Source organism: Chrysemys picta, chromosome 9 (assembly GCF_011386835.1).
Source record: "Chrysemys picta bellii isolate R12L10 chromosome 9, ASM1138683v2, whole genome shotgun sequence".
Classification (NCBI taxonomy): Eukaryota; Metazoa; Chordata; order Testudines; family Emydidae; genus Chrysemys; species Chrysemys picta.
The window spans coordinates 66,198,448-66,215,570 of NC_088799.1; the positions used below are offsets into that span (position 1 = coordinate 66,198,448).

A 17,123-nucleotide genomic window follows, 5' to 3' on the forward strand; every position below is an offset into this window, starting at 1 on the left:
ACCGGAGGCCCCTGGGGGGGGAGGGTTGTGTCCTCCCTGTCCCCCTCCCCGGTGCTAAGGGCCCCGTGCGCTCGCCGGCTCTTCTCCGGCTGGGCACGGTCCCTTTAAGGGCGGGAGCAGGTGAGAGGGGGCGCGGCCCCTTTAAGGAGCCGGCCCCACCCACGCGGGGCGAAAGTTTCAGCCGCCGGGTCGGGAGACGCTGCAGGTATCGCTCCGGGCTCCGCCCAGCCCCCTCTTCCCTGCGGCTGCTGGGAGCGGGCAGTGCCGGCCGGCGGGTGCCGCTTGCGGAGCCGGGACCCCGCTGGGAGCCGGGGCGCAGCGGTGGATCGGGGCGGTGTCCGCAGGCAGGTCCTGGCGGGCGGGCCTGGGGCCGCGGTGCCGTGCAGGGGGCGGCCTGGGCACTCGCTGTCTCCGGTCCCCACACCCGGTCGTGGCAGTGCCAGGCGCTGGGGGTAGTGGGGACACGTGGGTGCCGGCCGGTCTGTGGCCGGAGCGGGATGTCCCCCAGCCCGGGGTGCGGACGGCGTGACCGGGGAATTGCTGGGGCGCTGCTGTTCAGGGGCTGCGGGAAAGAAGCTCCGGCTTTGGCCGTGGCCTGACTCTCTCCTTGCCTTGCCAGGGGCTTTCCAGGGCTGAGCGATCGCTGAGCTTGCGGCGGCGCCTGGACACCGCCGAGTTGTATGTTACTTGGGGTGCTGGCCCCAGGCCAGCTCGCTGGGACGGGCTGCTGGTTGTGATCCTGACTTCCTGGCATTCTTGAAGAGGTTTGTCTTTCGGATAGCAGAGCCTGGCTTATTACAGACGTGTTTCCTACACAGCAGCACAGCTGGGACAGCACAGGCAGAGTTTAGATGCCAGTTCTGGAACGTGTGTGGTAAGCAAGCTTGGGGATTGCTGTGCGGGTAGCAAACCCCTTGGTGCGGTGGTGGGTAGATTGGGGGTGTGCCACATAGTAGTGCATGGCTGGGGTTTGTCGTGGTGGGCATGAGGGGTTTGGTGTCTGGGTCAGGCTGACTGTGGCAGTTCACTGCTTAAGTTGGTCAGGAATTTGCTCCCACTCCCAAATCTTCAGTCTCTCCAGCTCTCAAGGCAGGTCAGTGAGGAGTGGAGAGAAAGGATTGCAGCTTGTGTTTGGTGGGGGGGAGAGTTTGTTTCCAGATCTGCTCGAGCCTTCCAGAACCTTGCACAGCAGTCCCAGGCTTCCTGCCACAGGAAAGGACCATGACTCTAATAACTCAGTTCCCTGCTTCATATGAGTGGTGGGAGGATGCATTCATTTGCACACATCCTGTCATAAAGGAATGGGGCTTATAAGTACGGAGGTAGAGACTGTATTTCTCTTATATGCTTAGACATTGCTTGGCATTCATGTGGAATAATAGCTATGGGACTGTTGTGTTGAAACCTTCTCCACTTGTTAGATCCTGCTAATCTTCATCTGTGAGTCACATTCCTAATTAAAACCTTTATCCAAATACTTTCTCTCCCATTTGCAGAGGTGCTCCTGTGTGTGTAGAGCACTGGAGACAGACCAATTTCAGATGTAAGATGATGCAATGTGGATTAGTCTACATGTACAGATGTCAGAGAGAGAGTGTGGTTGGTGTAACTTGTGTGGCCAGAAGGTGTAAATTAGAGAAGAGGGTGGTAGCTTCAGTTCACATCTGCAGTCACTTTCCATGCTAACTCCTTTCTTCTGACCTTTGGCATGGCAGCTTGAACTTGGGGGCCCAATCCAGAGATGGTGTGGAAGTGGGAATGCGGGGAGAAGGTGGAGGGATGGAACAGCTTCTATGTGAGGAGAGATTAAGACCGGGACTGTTCAGCTTAGAAAAGAGACTATCACATTCCCACTTAGTTGAGATCTATAAAATCATGACTGGGGTGGAGAAAGTGAATAAGGAAATGTTATGTACCCCTTCACATAACCCATGTACCAGGTGTCACCCAATGATATTAATAAGCAGCAGGTTTAAAACAAATGGAAGTACTGTGGAAGTCAACCTGTGGAACTCATTGCCAGGGGATGTTGTGAAGGCCAAAAGCATAACTGGGTTCAAAAAAGAATTAGACAAGTTCGTGAAAAATAGGTCCATCAATGGCTATTAGCCAAGATGGTTGGGGCACAACCCAATACTCTGGGTGGCCCTAAACCTCTGATTGTTAGAAGCTGGGACTGGATGATGGGATGGATCACTTGATTGTTTTATTTTGTTCATTCCCTCTGAAGCATCTGGCATTGGCTGCTGTTGCTGCTGCTACATGGCCATGCTGGGTCAGACCAATGGTCCATTCTTGTGTTCTTAGGGATATGGGTTACATGTTGGGAAATGAGAGTTTAGAGTCCAGCTAGTGTAATACAGAGTGGGTTAGAAGATGTAATCTAAAGAGGTTTGCACTCCCTCTGTATTAACCAGAGTTGGTCCAGAGCTTATGCACTTCTTAAATACAGGTAGGTGATAGCTAGGCGAGGGAGGGTTCTTGCAGGGTGTCCCCTGGCAGCCTTTCCTATGCAGTTCCACGTACAGGAAAGCCTGACAGTCCCAGACCTTGTGAGGAAGTCAGGTACTGCCAAATACCCCTGGGTTGGAGGGAAGCCAGCATGTAGCCCTGGGGCTCTGAAGCTCCAAGAGAATAAAAAGCAGTGGCCCTCCCAGGCTGGACTGGGATTGCACGGCTCTTGGCTCTTTGGAGGTGGAAGAGGGTGGGTACTTGCTGTTCTGAGTCTTGCTCTGACACTGTCCTGGAGGGTGCAGTGTTCCTAGGGAAGCATTGGCTCCCTTGTCCTCAGCCCCTTCCCACTTCACTAAAGAAGCAAAGCCTGGGGAGTTGGAAGTATAGTGATCAGAGAACATATGGCGAGATGAGGCTCCCTTGGGAGGCCAGTTCACTCTGTTAGAAACAAGAGGTTACTCAACCTGTTCAGCTTCATTCTTCCTCTTCATGGTCACTTGGGTACAAGAGGACATTGCACAGGGAGAGGGGAATAGGAGCTGACCTCCTTGCATGTAGCTGCTGGGCTAATATTTCTTGCATCTGCAAACAGCCTCCACTGTCCTGGGTCCTTCCCCTGGTCTGAGTGTGGACACTCCATCTTCAAGTGGTGACCCTTCCCTGCTCTAACCCCTGGGTTGCAGAGGCCCTCGCAATGACTGTCAGGGAGTGTACTGGAATGGCTGCTTTCAGGTGGGATCACAGGAACAAAAGTACCTTCTGGAGTGGCTGCACTAAAAAGAGAGCTTGTTGAACTTCTCAGAAGAAATTTCTCAACATTCATCTGTCTGGATGCATGACTGAACTTAAAAGTTAGTTTGAGAGAAGACCCATCCAGTCCATCTAAGTATTGAGTCCAAAATGGGTACTCCTGAATACAGAACTAAAAGGGAAGATGCTTGTCTCTCTGCAGACCTGCCTTATGATGCTTAAGCATTCATTTGGCTAGCAATTTAGAAAAGCCAATTCTAAACAAACAGAATCTCAGCAACTTCCATTCTTCTCTCAGCCGGATTGGTGTTCCAACTACCTTAGAACCTGCTCACTGTTGATTTTCTTCTTCAGGCCTAGAACTCTAGATACCTATCTAGACAGATCCCATTTGTGAGGAAAAGTGCTACAGTAGAGTTGAAAGGGGAGAGAATAAATGAGAGCATCACCAAAGCCTACTGATGGTGGGATGGTTGAGGATATTGTCTCTTCCAGATGTTCACCCAGTCCTAGTGAGCCCTTCTTTCCCAGAATATTATGCTACAGAAAATGTGGAAATGCCCAATACAGCTGTGATTCTAGAGAGGTCTCAAATCTGCATCCTGCTTCTTAGCTAAAATCCCTGTAGCTGATACAGACTTAGCGGAATGTGTCAGGAGCATGGAGCTCCAGAAATGGGGAGAGCTAGGAATAGCCCACCTTTAGTGATTACTCTTGTTAGTTAGTATGGCAACACCCATTTCTTCATTTTCTCCATGTGTATATATATCTTCCTACTGTGTTTTCCACTGCATGCATCCGACGAAGTGGGTTTTAGCCCACAAAAGCTTATGCTCAAATACATTTGTTAGTCTCTAAGATGCACAAGTACTCCTATTTCTACGGCTAAGAGTCTGAGGAATATATTCTGGGTAGGGCTTGATAATGGTGACTGAGTAGGAAGTGAATTGGCGTATATAAGCATGTTAACTGGGTGCTGGCAGATAGACTGTGTCATTACTTTGCTTGTTCCTGGATCGTCTATCAAAGTGCCAATCACTCTGGTATCCAGACAAGACTTTTAACCAACTTACTGCAAGTTGTGAAGTAAGAAATGCATCTTACTCCTTGACATGGGGCTGAGGGACTGTTTCAGAGTGGCTCTGAAAAAAGTACTGATAATAACTTCAATTAGCCCACTAATATTCCCCACTGCTTTTGTTCTTATTGCTGCTCCTTTTTCCATTCCTTTGGAACCCAGATTCTACCTTCTTGCATGTTTGTAGAACAAGGCCATTTAAGGGAACATGGGCAGTTTAAAATTCATGTTACAAACACAAAATCTCGCTTAAATAGACTGAAAATGGGACTAAGGAACCGGAAAAGTGAGTTGCCTAGTAGAGGTGGCTCTTTAACTAAAGGTCAAACAAAACCTGGAACCTAAGTACCCTAAAGAGGCGGTTTACAAGATGGGGTGATTTGTGCAGAGTTGATCTTTGGTGCAGGTTTTTTCTCTATATAAACAAGTACAGTAAATTCCAATATGCAACTTATTTTTGCTTAGGGTCTTCAGTTTGAAAATAGCACAGGGGTTAATATATTGCTCTGTCTTGATCTGTGCTCTCTTGAGTTAATTCATAGGCAAATCCTAAGGCAGGGTTGGCTTTCTTTTGTATTTAAAAAATAACACAACCAAAAAAAAAACCACCTCAACACATTTGAGCTGGAACTCAATGAGATTCTCAACCTCCTTCTGGGGGTCCTGGCCTCCTGCTGCTAGGCAATCCCTGATTCCCACTGTCCTGAGAAGTCACAGCACATCTGTAGCCATAACAATGGAGTGTGATGTCATCTAGGAGGCAGAAAGGTCACTCGGGCAGCATTAAGGGAGTGTGAACTTCCTGCTGGTGGTAGGGGAAAATGCATCACTGGAGATAGCTGGGGTCCAGACCAGGAAATGAACCTGCAAGGCTCTGGGTGAACAAGGCAGGGGGAGTGCTGCTCTTGATAGCAGCATATGCTGGCTGTTGTGTGCTTCAGAGCCCTGAGGAAACTGTTCCTGAGATGGGGGAGGGACACTTTTTTGAAGGCTCTTGCTTGGCGCTCTTGTGTGGTGTGTCTGACCCCGATGAGCTGAGCTGGGACAGGAAGTGACCTAGATATGGTCCAAGCTCTATAGAAATACTACAAGCAACTGCTCATGGCAGCTTTGAGAGGGGCCTGATCTTTTTTCTCTCCTACCTCTTCTGGGCTCTGAGGGAAGCCTCGTAGGCCAGATCCTACATCCTGTGCTTACAGGGTCCTTGCAGTAGCCTTGCTTCCTTGGGGTTGGAGAGGTCTGCAGCTCAGAAGGCCTTGCTGTGCTTGGACACTTGGGCCTTTGTCAGTAGGGGAGGCCCAGTGCTGTAACTCTGAACTCCAATCCATCCTGTTTTGTTCTTTTCACCACCATCCCTTTCCAGGCTGGGTCTGTCTGCAAGTGCTGGATGCAGGCAGGAAACTCCAAGTGTGTTGGTGGAACAACTCAGCCACTGGATGTTCCCGTGGAGGCTCATTAAGGCCACATGCAGGGGGCTAAGAGCTTCCAAAACACTGAACTCTCTAAACAGGGTGTGTAATTGGTGCTGGGAGGGCAGCAGAGGCAGCATGCTCTTAGGCCAGGCGCAGGGATGAAGCTGATCATGCTTTAGTGACTAATGCAGGGACTCCCCACAGCCTTGCTGTGAGGTGGGACCAACAAAGTGCAGTGAGGCAGAGTAGATACAGGGGCAATTGATGGCCACCTGGAGTTATCAATGAGTTATTGCTTCATGCAAATGCACAGGGGCTTAGAAGAACCCAGGAGTGTTGCACTTGGCTGTACTAACTTGCTAACTTGCCTCCAGCTCTGAGGAATCCAGCTGCTTTCAGGAAAAGGCAGGCGATTCCTGGGATAAGCCATGTCGGAGGCTGTGGACCTGTCTTTCCTGTCAGAGGCAGAGAGGGATGTGATCCTGCAAGTCCTGCAGCGAGATGAAGAGCTCCGCAAGGCTGAGGAGAGAAGGGTCAGGTGAGAGCCTGGATAGGGGAGAGTTTTTTTTCCTTCAAAGTCTTCTGCTGCAGTCTGTGCTTCCTTGATGGCTGGTAGGGTTTTGCCTGTAAATGGCAGGGTGGGGATGGACATGGGTCTTGTAGTTAGCTGCCCTACTGGTATTGTGCTCTGTTCCTCCTGGATGGGGAGGTAAATGGTGGTGGTTGCCCAGGCATCACTGCCCTGCCCTGACTTGCTCTAAGAGGCAGCATTGACTCAGGGCTAAGTGTGGGTTTTAACTGCTCATGGGTTTTGCATCTGAACAGGCGACTAAAGAATGAGCTGCTGGAGATCCGGCGCAAAGGGGCCAAGCGGGGCAGTCAGCGCTACAGCGAGCGGACGTGTGCCCGGTGCCAGCAGAGCTTGGGCCGCGTGAGCCCCAAGGCCAACACCTGCCGCGGCTGCAACCACCTGGTGTGTCGGGACTGCCGCTCCTACAGCATCAACAGCACTTGGCGTTGCAAAGTCTGCACCAAGGAAGCGTGAGTTTCCCTGGGGAGAGTTCAGGCTGAGTGTGTCTCTCTGCACAGACCATGGCTGCCTTCCTCATCCTGCCTGTCACCAGGCTTGCAACCTGGCTGCCATCCTGCTCTTCTCTTCCCCTGCTCCCACACACAGTAAGATCTTGCAAAGACCTCATGGCTTCCTCCAACATCTCTAAAACCCAGCCATCCTTCTCTATTGCTGCTGATTGTTGTCCTGGTTATCTCCTGCCGCAGCTGTTCCACTCTCCACCTACCCTGGGGTCCAGCCTTTCTTCTTCCCTCTCAGTCTGTTCCAAGCACTTCTGCTATGAGTCTTCCCCTCCAATGCCCCTCGTCCCATTCTCTTTGTGCACCAAGCTGGCAGTATGCAAGCTTTTGGTGGTGAAAAAACAGACCCTTCTCTCCTCTTCTGCCCTGCCTTACCTGAGTCCCTTGTCCCTCTCCCACTTGTAGCTCCGCAGTATCTCTCCTGCTGCTGCTCACGCCAGGAGAGCTTCCTGCTGCCTGTGCACCAGGCATCCTGTCTGTTCCTTGCTGACAGTGTATGCAGGCCTTTTTGGGACTGCATGCCCAGGGTTAGCCTGACAGCTCTTTGGGGCTGGGATCTTGTCTTTCTATACATCTGCATCCTAAAATTGCCATGTTCATCTACATTACTCCAACAGTGTTTCCTCCTGCAGGGTGGTAGAGTAAAGGAAGCAGAGAACACTGACCTTACACAGGGTGAGAATGGCCTCTCACTGCCTCTTTCCCCTGCAGAGAGCTGAAGAAGACAACCGGTGACTGGTTCTATGACCAAAGAATCAATCGCTTTGCAAACAGGCTGGGGAGTGACATAGTGAGAATGTCCCTTCGGCGCAAACCTCCAGGTAGGAACAGCCAAGCTCTGGGTGGGGAGGGGCCCTATTCCAGAAAACCACCTCTGGGATGTTGCCTAGTTGGCGGCCTCTGTACGGAGAGGCCATGGACACAGGCCCCATTTCACTCCAGGGGGCTCTCCAGGTTGGATAGAGGCACTTGTTTTCTTGCTCATGGCGATGCCAGTATTAGCACTTCGATGGGGAAATAAGATGCCTGAGGTCTCTGCAAGCTGCCCCTGCTGGGCTGCTCTCCTGCCATCTTGGTTGCCTTGGTATTGTTTTTATTTTCTTCCAGCCAACAAAAGAGAGACTGTGGGGCAAACCCTTCTCCAGCAGGCACAGCCAAACGATCCAAAAGACTCCCCCGTGGCAAAGCAGAAGAGTCCCCAGGAGCGACAGAAGGAGCCCAGGTGAGTCTTAAGTCCATCCTGCAGGTGTCCTCTGTTGAGCCTCCGCATTCACCTTCCCTGCATTCCCACCTTCCCTGCATTCACTTCAGATCTCTCAGGGAAGCAATGACCTTAAATCCATGTGCATGGGGCAGAGCAGTGGGCTTTGAGAAGATGTTGTCTCTTATGGGAAGAGGACTGGTAGTTGTAGAGGGCATAGACCAGCGTTTCTCAAATGCGGCCATGTCAGCCTCTAAACCATGGGTGGAGACGGGGGGGGGGCAAAGCAGCCACTCCTCCGTGCAGCGCCCAGCTGTTGCTCCTGAATAGCTGGTACCAAGGGCAGTGAGATGCGCTGCCTTGGTGTACGTGCTGGTGCCACCAGCAGGGATCAGTGCCCTGCACCGTGCAACTTCCTTGGGGGCTCTGGGCAGCACATCTGGAGACACATGAGGTCAGTGCGCGCGGTGCTGGAGGCGGCTGCAGCTTTTGGTCCCCGGGGCACTCCCTTAGGCAGCTCCCCCATTCCTGCCAGGCTGGGGCATGGAGAGCCTGGAACTCTGCAGGCAGCTGGTGAGTTCCTGACCCATCTGTCACGGAGTCCCCGGGCGATGCTCTGGAACTGCTCCCCACAAAGCCAGTCAGGACTTTGGGGAACCTCCTCTCCCTCGGAGCAGACCGTCTTCAGGGCAAGAAGCTCACATGGCTTCACCTTCCTGGGTCTGACCTTGGAGCATTCAGCATATGCCCCTCCGTGCGCTTCCCACCACCCAGGCAGGGTCCTGGGGAAGCCAGAGGTCCTGCATGCACCCCCACTTTGCAGTCAGACGTGACTCTTAGCCAGCCAGTAAAATGGAGGTTTATTAGATGACAGGAACACGGTCTAAAACAGAGCTTGTAGGTACAGCAGCGAACGGGACCCCTCGTCCGGGTTCATTATGGAGTTCAGAGAGTCAGACACCCCCGTCTGCCCTCCCTTCCCATCCCCAGCTAGCTTCAACTGAAATCCCCCTCCAGACCCTCCTCCTCTGGGCTTTGTCTCTTTCCTGGGCCAGGAGGTCACCTGACCTCTTTGTTCTCCCACACCTTTAGCATCCCTTGCAAGGGGGAAGGGCCTGGCCATTAGTTGCTAGGCGACAGAGGTTCGGCCAGAAACTGAGGCACCCACACAGTATTCAGAGGAAACGTTAAGAACAATCCCACTTCGTCACACCACCTTCCACGGGGCAGGCTCTCACTAAAGGGCTGTGGGAGGCAGGGACAGAAAAACCATGATGTCAGAGTGGCCATCAGCAAAAGTTGGTGGCTGCACTCTGAGGTCACCAAAAAAATTGTTGTGAGAACCCCTGGCACAGACTGAGTCTTGCTGGTGGATGCTACAGCAGATGACTGTGGATCTCTAAGCCTTGGCAAATACATTGGGGAAGATCCTTTCCTCAGTTGCCCTCCCAGCCCTGGGGCAGGGGACCAGGACTGTCTGTCGCTCCCAATTTCCCTTGCACAGTCAGTCAGATACTATGCATGATGGACGTATTAGAAAATCACTTCAAGGTGTGATGTAAGAATGGCCAAGAGCCACGAACTGCAGAAGGGCTAAACCGGTGCTGTTGCTCCTGCCCTGTTCCTTCAGCCAGAAGGCCCCCAGTCTGATACCCTCCCCTTGTTGGTGAGATGCTTTGGTGCTTGTCGGTTGCACCTGATCAGCTGGCTGTGCTTGTGTCCCATGGGCTTTGGGTGATATTCTGCCTCTTGTATTGTTTCATATGGTCAACTATGTCCTCCTGTTGCCTGCGGTGGGAATGATACCACCCCTCGGCCACGGGGCGCTGAGCTGGAATATGTTGTCCCAAAAGAGGAACCATGGAAGATGGGTGTTATCCCAACCCATTATGCTTTCTGGCACCAAAATAACTAACAAGGCAACCCCTCTGATATCTGGCACCGAAGTGGCTCATCTGGGTGATGGCATGAAAATGTAAATTATGGTGGCTGTCCGGTAATGCCACTCTGGCTTATGGAGACCATATACAGCTAAAATAGACCAGACCTTTTTAAAGCTCCCTTGTCTTGTTGATGCTCCTTTCCAGGCCCCTTCCTGATGATGTTAGATGAGGAGGATTTGCCGTTGTGTAACCCAACCCTCCAATGGAGTTTTCCAGAGAGCTTCAATAGGTCTCCAAGCCAATCCAGCTCTCCCATGATCAATGTGGTGGTCTGATGCAGGTCTAAACTGATCAAACCCTTCTTTTATTGACCTACAAATCCACCACGTGGCTCTGCTTATCTTAAACCCATCTTCTGCCCTTATAAATAAAATGGCTGTGTTCAGGGGCTGGTATCTTCCTCTAGGCGCTGTGTGGCAAAAATCAAAGTGCTGCCAGTTGCTCCAAAGGCCCATATTGCCATACAGCATAGTTGCTGACACCCTGGATCTCCCTGTCTCTCAGGAGGGGTTGGGCCTCCTGCACTGCAGTCTGGAACTGCCCTTCCTACCATAGGGACAGATTTGTTTTTTCCCCAGCATGCCTCCTGAAGCCTTGGACCCCCGAGATGGGAAGAGTGATACCGAGTCCATGGAGAACATGAGTCTGGATGGGTACAGACCCAACGCCACTGGCACAGGTGTCAGCTCCAGGTTAGAGACTGATTCCTGTGCCCAGAAACAGTCAATAGGAGTGGTCAGATTCTTGGCTCCTCCCACTTCCTGTGTTACTGTCTTCTCCCTGCCTCCCCCTCTCCCCCTGCCTTAAGTAAACGGTTCAAAGGGCAGGTGGAGAGGGTCCTTTAAAGATTTGGAGTAGGAGGAAAAGGGCACGCTTTAGGGATGCTTCTGAAGGTGAGCTGGGACCCCACTTCCCAGGAATGCTTAGCTGAGACACTAATGGGGAGATGACTCCCTAACCTGCTCTAGATGCTGCTCCCCTCCCCCTCCAACAGGTACAGCTGTCTCCCAAGCCCTGGTCCCTTTTGAGCCCATGGGTGCTCCGGTCCGTGTGCTGAACAGGCTGGTGCCCAGCTGCCTGTAAAGTCCTGATACACCCCAGGAGGCCTGGAGCCATGAGAGGAACTGGGAGCAGTGCTGCTGCTGCCTAAACAGTAGGTAACTCTGAGCTGGCTGTGATGCAGGCAGAGTGGCAAGTGCAGAATGCAGTGCTAGAGAAAGTGTGTGTTTTTTTTAAATCTTACACTGGGTAGGCAGGATTCCCCCACGTCTTCCCCTGCTCATTCCTTTAGCACATGGTGCTGGTAGACGGAGAAACTCTAATCTCCCTCAGAAGGCTGTTTCGATGCTTGTTGAGAAAGTCAAGATATTGGCTGATAGGCAAGCTAACTCTGGTTGCTAGGCAGTCTCCCCCCTCCCCCTGCCCGGCCCCCCCCAGCAAAGAGCTCTCATGCTGGATGGATACAGAGCTAGTCTGACTTTTCCCTCTGTCTGCAGGAGAAACTCCCTGGATAAAACTGTCACTTTCCAAGAGGGGAAGCAAAGGCCTGGTCCCGTGGGCTCCAACGTATCCACTTTGCCCATCCCCACCCGCTCCAGAGACACTACTCCCTCCGGTTCAGAAAGTGTATGTGTCCGCTACAAGTGCTGCAGAGATCGGGTTCTCCTGCCCTGTGGGCTCTGGGATCGGGGGTTATATACAGTCTAGTTCCCCCTCTCTGAACCTCCTGTTTTCCCTTCATAGGAGGCTCGTGTGGGGAGCCATGGTGCAGCTTCCGCAGATGAGAATGAAACCATATTCAAGAAGAATCCCAGGAGAACCCTGAGGCCTGCAGGTGAGTTGCCCTCTGGGGACCCTGGCAGCTGTGCTCTGGGAAACAAAGCGCAGGGCTGAGTCTGGATACCTTGGTTCTGTTCCCACCTCTGCTGCTGACCTGTTGGGTAACCTTGGGCAGGTCACTACACCCCATCTCAGTTCCTCTGCCCTCGAAAGGGGAATAGCGATGCTTCCCTGCTTCTGTAACACACCTTGACCAGTGGATGAGTGAGCACTAGATATGCTTGTAACAGCGTGCTAGCACTGCACTAATGACTGGGATTGGAGGCATCTCACCTTCCTGTCTCCGACACAGACTACACCAAGTCAGTGATTGATCTGCGCCCGGAGGAGCTGGGAAGTGAAAGTGGCTCCATGGGAGACAGAAGCAAGTCAGTCCCAGGTCTCAAAACTGAAGTGGTGAGAGCCTATTGAGCTGCGTTGAATCAATTTGTTTGCTTAAGAGGGAGGCTTCTCTTTCACCCCACCTTTCTCTGAGGCCTGTGGGATTGAAGGGGAGTTGCTCCCCACCCGGCCTCCTTCCATTTCAGTTCAGCTGCAGGCTACCATGCTGTTATCTAAACTCCCAATGAAGCACAGACCCTATTGCACATCTGTGGGTCTCCAGCGATAGCCTCACATCTTGTCTGAATGAACTCTCCGTGGCTGTGAGGGAGGAACTTAGTCAGGTCACTGTTCTCCTCTGTGCTGGCCTGCCTGCTCGGGGCATCTTGCCCCAGTCTGAGGTGAGTACACCTGACAGGACTGGGTGTTGGGCAAGGAGCCTTCGGGTACATCTACACAGCAAATAACCCCCCGCAGCAGCGAATCTCAGAGCCTGGGTTAACTGACTCAGGCTTGCAGTGTGGGGCTACAGATGGCCGTGTAGATATCAGGGATTGGTTCAGAGCCTGGGTGCTCAGACCCCCCCACTTGCCGGATTTCACCAGATCGAGCCCAAAAGTCTACGTGGCTATCTTTAGCCCTGCAGCGGGACCCTGAGTCAATTGACCCAGGCTCTGGGACTCACTGCCATGTAGCTGTACCCGTAGTGGCTGGGGCTGCTTCCCTGGCAGGGTTGCTGCTGGAGGGGTCTAGCTGCCTTGGTTTTCCGGCTGGTACGGATGGCCGTATCCCTTGTTGCAGGATGAGGAAGAGGAAGACATTGACAACCTGGTAGAGATCCATCGCCGGAGGACGGCCAGAAGCAGCATGCGCAGCGGTACCTCTTCGGTGAGTCATAGAATATTAGGGTTGGAAGAGACCTCAGCAGGTCTAGTCCAACCCCCTGCTCAAAGCAGGACCAACACCAACTAAATCATCCCAGTCAGGGCTTTGTCAAGCCTGATCTTAAAAACCACTAAGGATGGAGACCTTCCCTAGGTAACCCATTCCAGTGCTTCATCACCCTCCTAGTGAAATAGTGTTTCCTAATATCCAACCTAAACCTCCCCCACTGCAACTTGAGACCATTACTCCTTCTGTCATCTGCCACCACTGAGGACAGCCTAGCGCCATCCTCTTTGGAACCCCCCTTCAGGTAGTTGAAGACTACTATAAATCCCCCCTCTGGCTCTGCTGCCCCTCTCCTCCCCCCCCCTCCCCCCCGGATTGCAGGAAGAAATGCTTTAGTGAGGATTGGGGTTAGGAAGCTGGGAGGCAGCACTGTCTCGTGGTTAGAGCACAGGTTTAGCAGAGCTAGGTACTGTGTTGAGCTCTGCCTTGGACTTTCAGCTTGAGCTCTCTCTGATAGAGCTTGCAAGAGGGTGTGAAAGGTGCTGAGTACTTACCACGGCTAACTGGTTGGGGGAAGGTGACTCCAGTCCAGTGGTCAGGAGGGCAAACATGGGGGGAGGAATTGGAGATACACTAGTTCTCTGTGCACTAGGGGCGTAAATCTTACCGGGACCATGTCTTTCAGAGCACCCTGGGGAGCATGGTCAGCATTTACAGCGAGGCTGGTGACTTTGGCAACGTCTGTGTCACAGGAGAGATCGCCTTCTCTCTGAGCTACGAGCACAAGACTCAGACCCTGTTCATCCATGTGAAGGAGTGTCGCCAGCTAGCCTATGCCGATGAGGCCAAGAAGCGCTCCAACCCGTGAGTGCTGAGCAAGCTGCCTCTGGCACGGGATATGGGCCTGGGGCTGGGCGAATGGGGGGTCGCCTGCCACAGGTGCTGACCTTACTGCGGGGGGAGGGCGGGGGGGTTGGACCTGTCCTGTGCTATGTGCTGCCATGCTGATTAGGAAAGCTCCTGTGCTAGGAGTCTGAGATGGACAGCTGCCATCCAGGAACAGAGGTGTGGCTGGCAGTGGTGGGCGGGGGGCAAAGAGCAGGAGTATGTGCTAGGTCTGGGGAGATGCCCGTGAAATGGGTGACATTGCCTGCTTGCCTCCTCCAGATACGTGAAGACGTACCTCCTGCCTGATAAATCCCGGCAAGGCAAACGCAAGACAACCATCAAACGCAACAGTGTCAACCCGCTGTACAATGAGCTGCTCAAGGTGAGCTCTGGGGCAGGGGTTATTGGCTGTCTCCAATCTAGCCTAGAGAGTTCCATCACAAACTCAGTTGGGGAGGCAGATGCTTGGCCCAAATCATAAGACCTAGGGCAGGGAGGCTTCACCACCAGATGCACCTCGCTTCATCCTTTTGCTTCACTGATGGAGTGAAAACAGCCCCTTCCTTCTTGGACATCAGCTGGGGCTGCTGGGAGGGAGAGGAACGCTGATTTCCCATGTAGACCAGAATCAGAGCTCTGAAAATCCTGCACAAGGCTCCGAGCACTGGGGCAGGACCAAGATAACTGACAGTCTGTGCAGGGCTGTCTTGCTGATGTCACTGCATTTTTTTTTTGTAACCCTGTTGCCGTGGTGACTTGGCCAGGCATAGCTAAAGCCCTGAACTGTGTGTCAGGATGCCATGACCTCCCTGCAGACACATCACTCTCTTGCTCTGCTTGCTTTGCCTAGCATCCTGCCACCGTCACCGGAGGGTGGGCTGTTTTTCCTGTTCAGAGCACCCTTCCCATCTCTGAAAGGTTGCTTTCTGTGGCCCCTCCCGGATGCAGTGATGTCACCAGAGGGCAGTACAGTCACTTGAGCAGGGAGCCAGCTAAATCCAAGCCATGTGGATCCAGCAGGGGGAATGCTGCCAGATGCATGCTTCACTTACTGGCTTCTGCTGCGGAATTTGTGCTGCAGCCGATATAAGTAAATGCCAGGGCAGCCCCCCTCCCCTGCTATAAATGCAGGGAGCACAAAGGACGGAGGGTGGCAATTAAAGCTTTGGAATCCAGAAAGCTCCAGTGGTTTCTGGAGCCTCCTGTTTCAGTAACCTTCATCCCCAAATCTGAGCAATTCCACTGTGCCCACCCGAGGCCAGGCCTGTGCTCAGAGATGGACTGAGCAGAACTCTCTGCTCCCCAGGCTCCAGACCTCTACCCTAAAGGTGCTTCCCACTCCCCCAGGAGGCCAGGGCTGCCCAGTGTTGAGAGTCCCTTGAATGGGTAAAAAGAACAGGAGTACTTGTGGCACCTTAGAGACTAACAAATTTATTAGAGCATAAGCTTTCGTGGACTACAGCCCACTTCTTCGGATGCATATAAGAATATGCATATATGCATCCGAAGAAGTGGGCTGTAGTCCACGAAAGCTTATGCTCTAATAAATTTGTTAGTCTCTAAGGTGCCACAAGTACTCCTGTTCTTTTTGCGGATACAGACGAACATGGCTGCTACTCTGAAACCTTGAATGGGTGAGTGCAGGCCCAGCTCCTCCGTGGGTCTTGGATTAGTCACTCAGCAAGTGTACACACCTGAAGCTGCCTGGGCAAAGCAGGTCGTGAGATGTCCAGCCCACTTGCATGTGTGCACGTACCTTAGTCCCACATGTTGGAGACTTACTGAAAACTTGAGCCTCAGTATAAAAATCCTCTAAGCTCCTGGGGCTCCTTCCCAGAATCTGTCCTTCCTTTTCTGTGGACCCAGAGTACTTGCCTCCTGTGTGTGGCTAGACTCCTGGAGTGCAGCTGGGCAGCCATTGCCTGGTACCTTCCTCACAGTGGGCGAAACCCTGAGGAGAAAAGGAGTATGTGACAATAGTCAAACACACCAGTTAGGCTCTCAGGAAGAGGTGGGAAGACTTCAGTCTCCCTAGGAGTGCTGAGGGGCATCTCCTCACAGTGAAAGCTAGGTATGGTCCTAGCTGCTCTGGGAAGCCACCACTGGCTCACCTGGCTCTGTGGTCCTGTCTCTTCACAGTACGAGATCAGCAAGTCCCTCCTGCTCACAAGAACCTTGCAGTTCTCGGTCTGGCACCACGATCGCTTTGGCCGAAACACCTTCTTGGGGGAGGTGGAGATCTCAATGGAATCCTGGAACTTTGAGAACCAGATGGAAGAGTGTCTCCCCCTGCATGGCAAGGTATGGCCCCTGTAGCTCTTGCATCTGACCTACCCTAGGAATCCACCACAGCTCCTCCCAATAAGGAAAGTGGCTCTGGAGCAGATGTGAACTTCTCCTGACCAGTGCTCTTCACTAATCTGGCCAGTGCCTTTTATTGTGGGAGATGCTCTCTTTCCTCTAACATAATGACACAGATCCCTCACAGGGTATGTCTGTGTTTGCACTGGGGGTGATTCCCAGCTTGCATAGATGTACATGTGCTAGTTCTGCTCAAGAGAGCACTTGAAAAAAGCAATGTAGCTGGAGTGACACAGATGGCTGTACGAGCTAGCCACATGAGTATGTACTCAGGGAGTCTTAGCACTCTGGTCCATCAGTCTGTATATAGAAGTGAACGTCAGCAGGTAGTCTGCTTCCTAGGGGGGTGATGGACACCTGGTTATTTTATAAATTAAGACACTTGCCGCATATACCTTCAGAGATCTGGACTTACTGAACAAGTCAATCAATATGTCTATAGTCATATAAAGTCCTTCTGACTGAGTCTGGCTCTCTGGGTCTGCTTAGTACACCTGCCTTATGTGACAATAGGGGAGTCCATGAACATTCATAAGATAGTGTGGATTCCTGCCGCTGCAGGGTGCCAACACTCTGGCATAATCTCTCCTGCTGGGACTGTTCTCTCCCATGGACCTCTGAGGACCTGATCCAAATCCTATTGCAGGCCAGCGGGTGCCATTAGTAAGGCACTGTGGAACAGCTGCCATCATGGCAAACTCATGTTTGCACAAGCAGTAGAGGTGGCTGAGCTTCCAGCTGTCTGGGGTTCTGCATGAGTCCAATTCTCCTTGATCTCTAGGAGACCTTTGGGAGAGCTCCACCCTGAGAATGTTTGTTTGAGTGGCAGCACCTTCAGTAAGGCCTTGTCTATACACCAGCTTGCACTGGTTATTGATATAAGAAACCTATCT

General features: G+C 52.4%; 1 protein-coding gene across 6 annotated transcripts in view; it reads left to right on the forward strand.

Annotated features, from left to right (window-relative positions):
* SYTL4 (synaptotagmin like 4) overlaps positions 1-17,123 on the forward strand; it is a 22,960-nt gene continuing 5,837 nt past the window's right edge. The window contains exons 1-14 of one of the 6 annotated variants that reach the window (XM_005288332.5): positions 1-205; positions 620-874; positions 6,069-6,232; positions 6,520-6,735; positions 7,498-7,607; positions 7,894-8,008; positions 10,509-10,622; positions 11,427-11,556; positions 11,674-11,764; positions 12,062-12,165; positions 12,892-12,978; positions 13,667-13,845; positions 14,149-14,251; positions 16,009-16,170. In XM_005288332.5, the coding sequence (XP_005288389.1) occupies positions 6,123-6,232; positions 6,520-6,735; positions 7,498-7,607; positions 7,894-8,008; positions 10,509-10,622; positions 11,427-11,556; positions 11,674-11,764; positions 12,062-12,165; positions 12,892-12,978; positions 13,667-13,845; positions 14,149-14,251; positions 16,009-16,170 (1,521 nt within the window). In that variant the 5' untranslated portion in view covers positions 1-205; positions 620-874; positions 6,069-6,122. Of the gene's footprint in view, positions 345-619; positions 875-6,068; positions 6,233-6,519; positions 6,736-7,497; positions 7,608-7,893; positions 8,009-10,508; positions 10,623-11,426; positions 11,557-11,673; positions 11,765-12,061; positions 12,166-12,891; positions 12,979-13,666; positions 13,846-14,148; positions 14,252-16,008; positions 16,171-17,123 lie in introns of those variants that run through there. The other 5 variants (XR_010590227.1, XM_005288333.4, XM_065556458.1 and 2 more) reach the window with 5 other exon arrangements.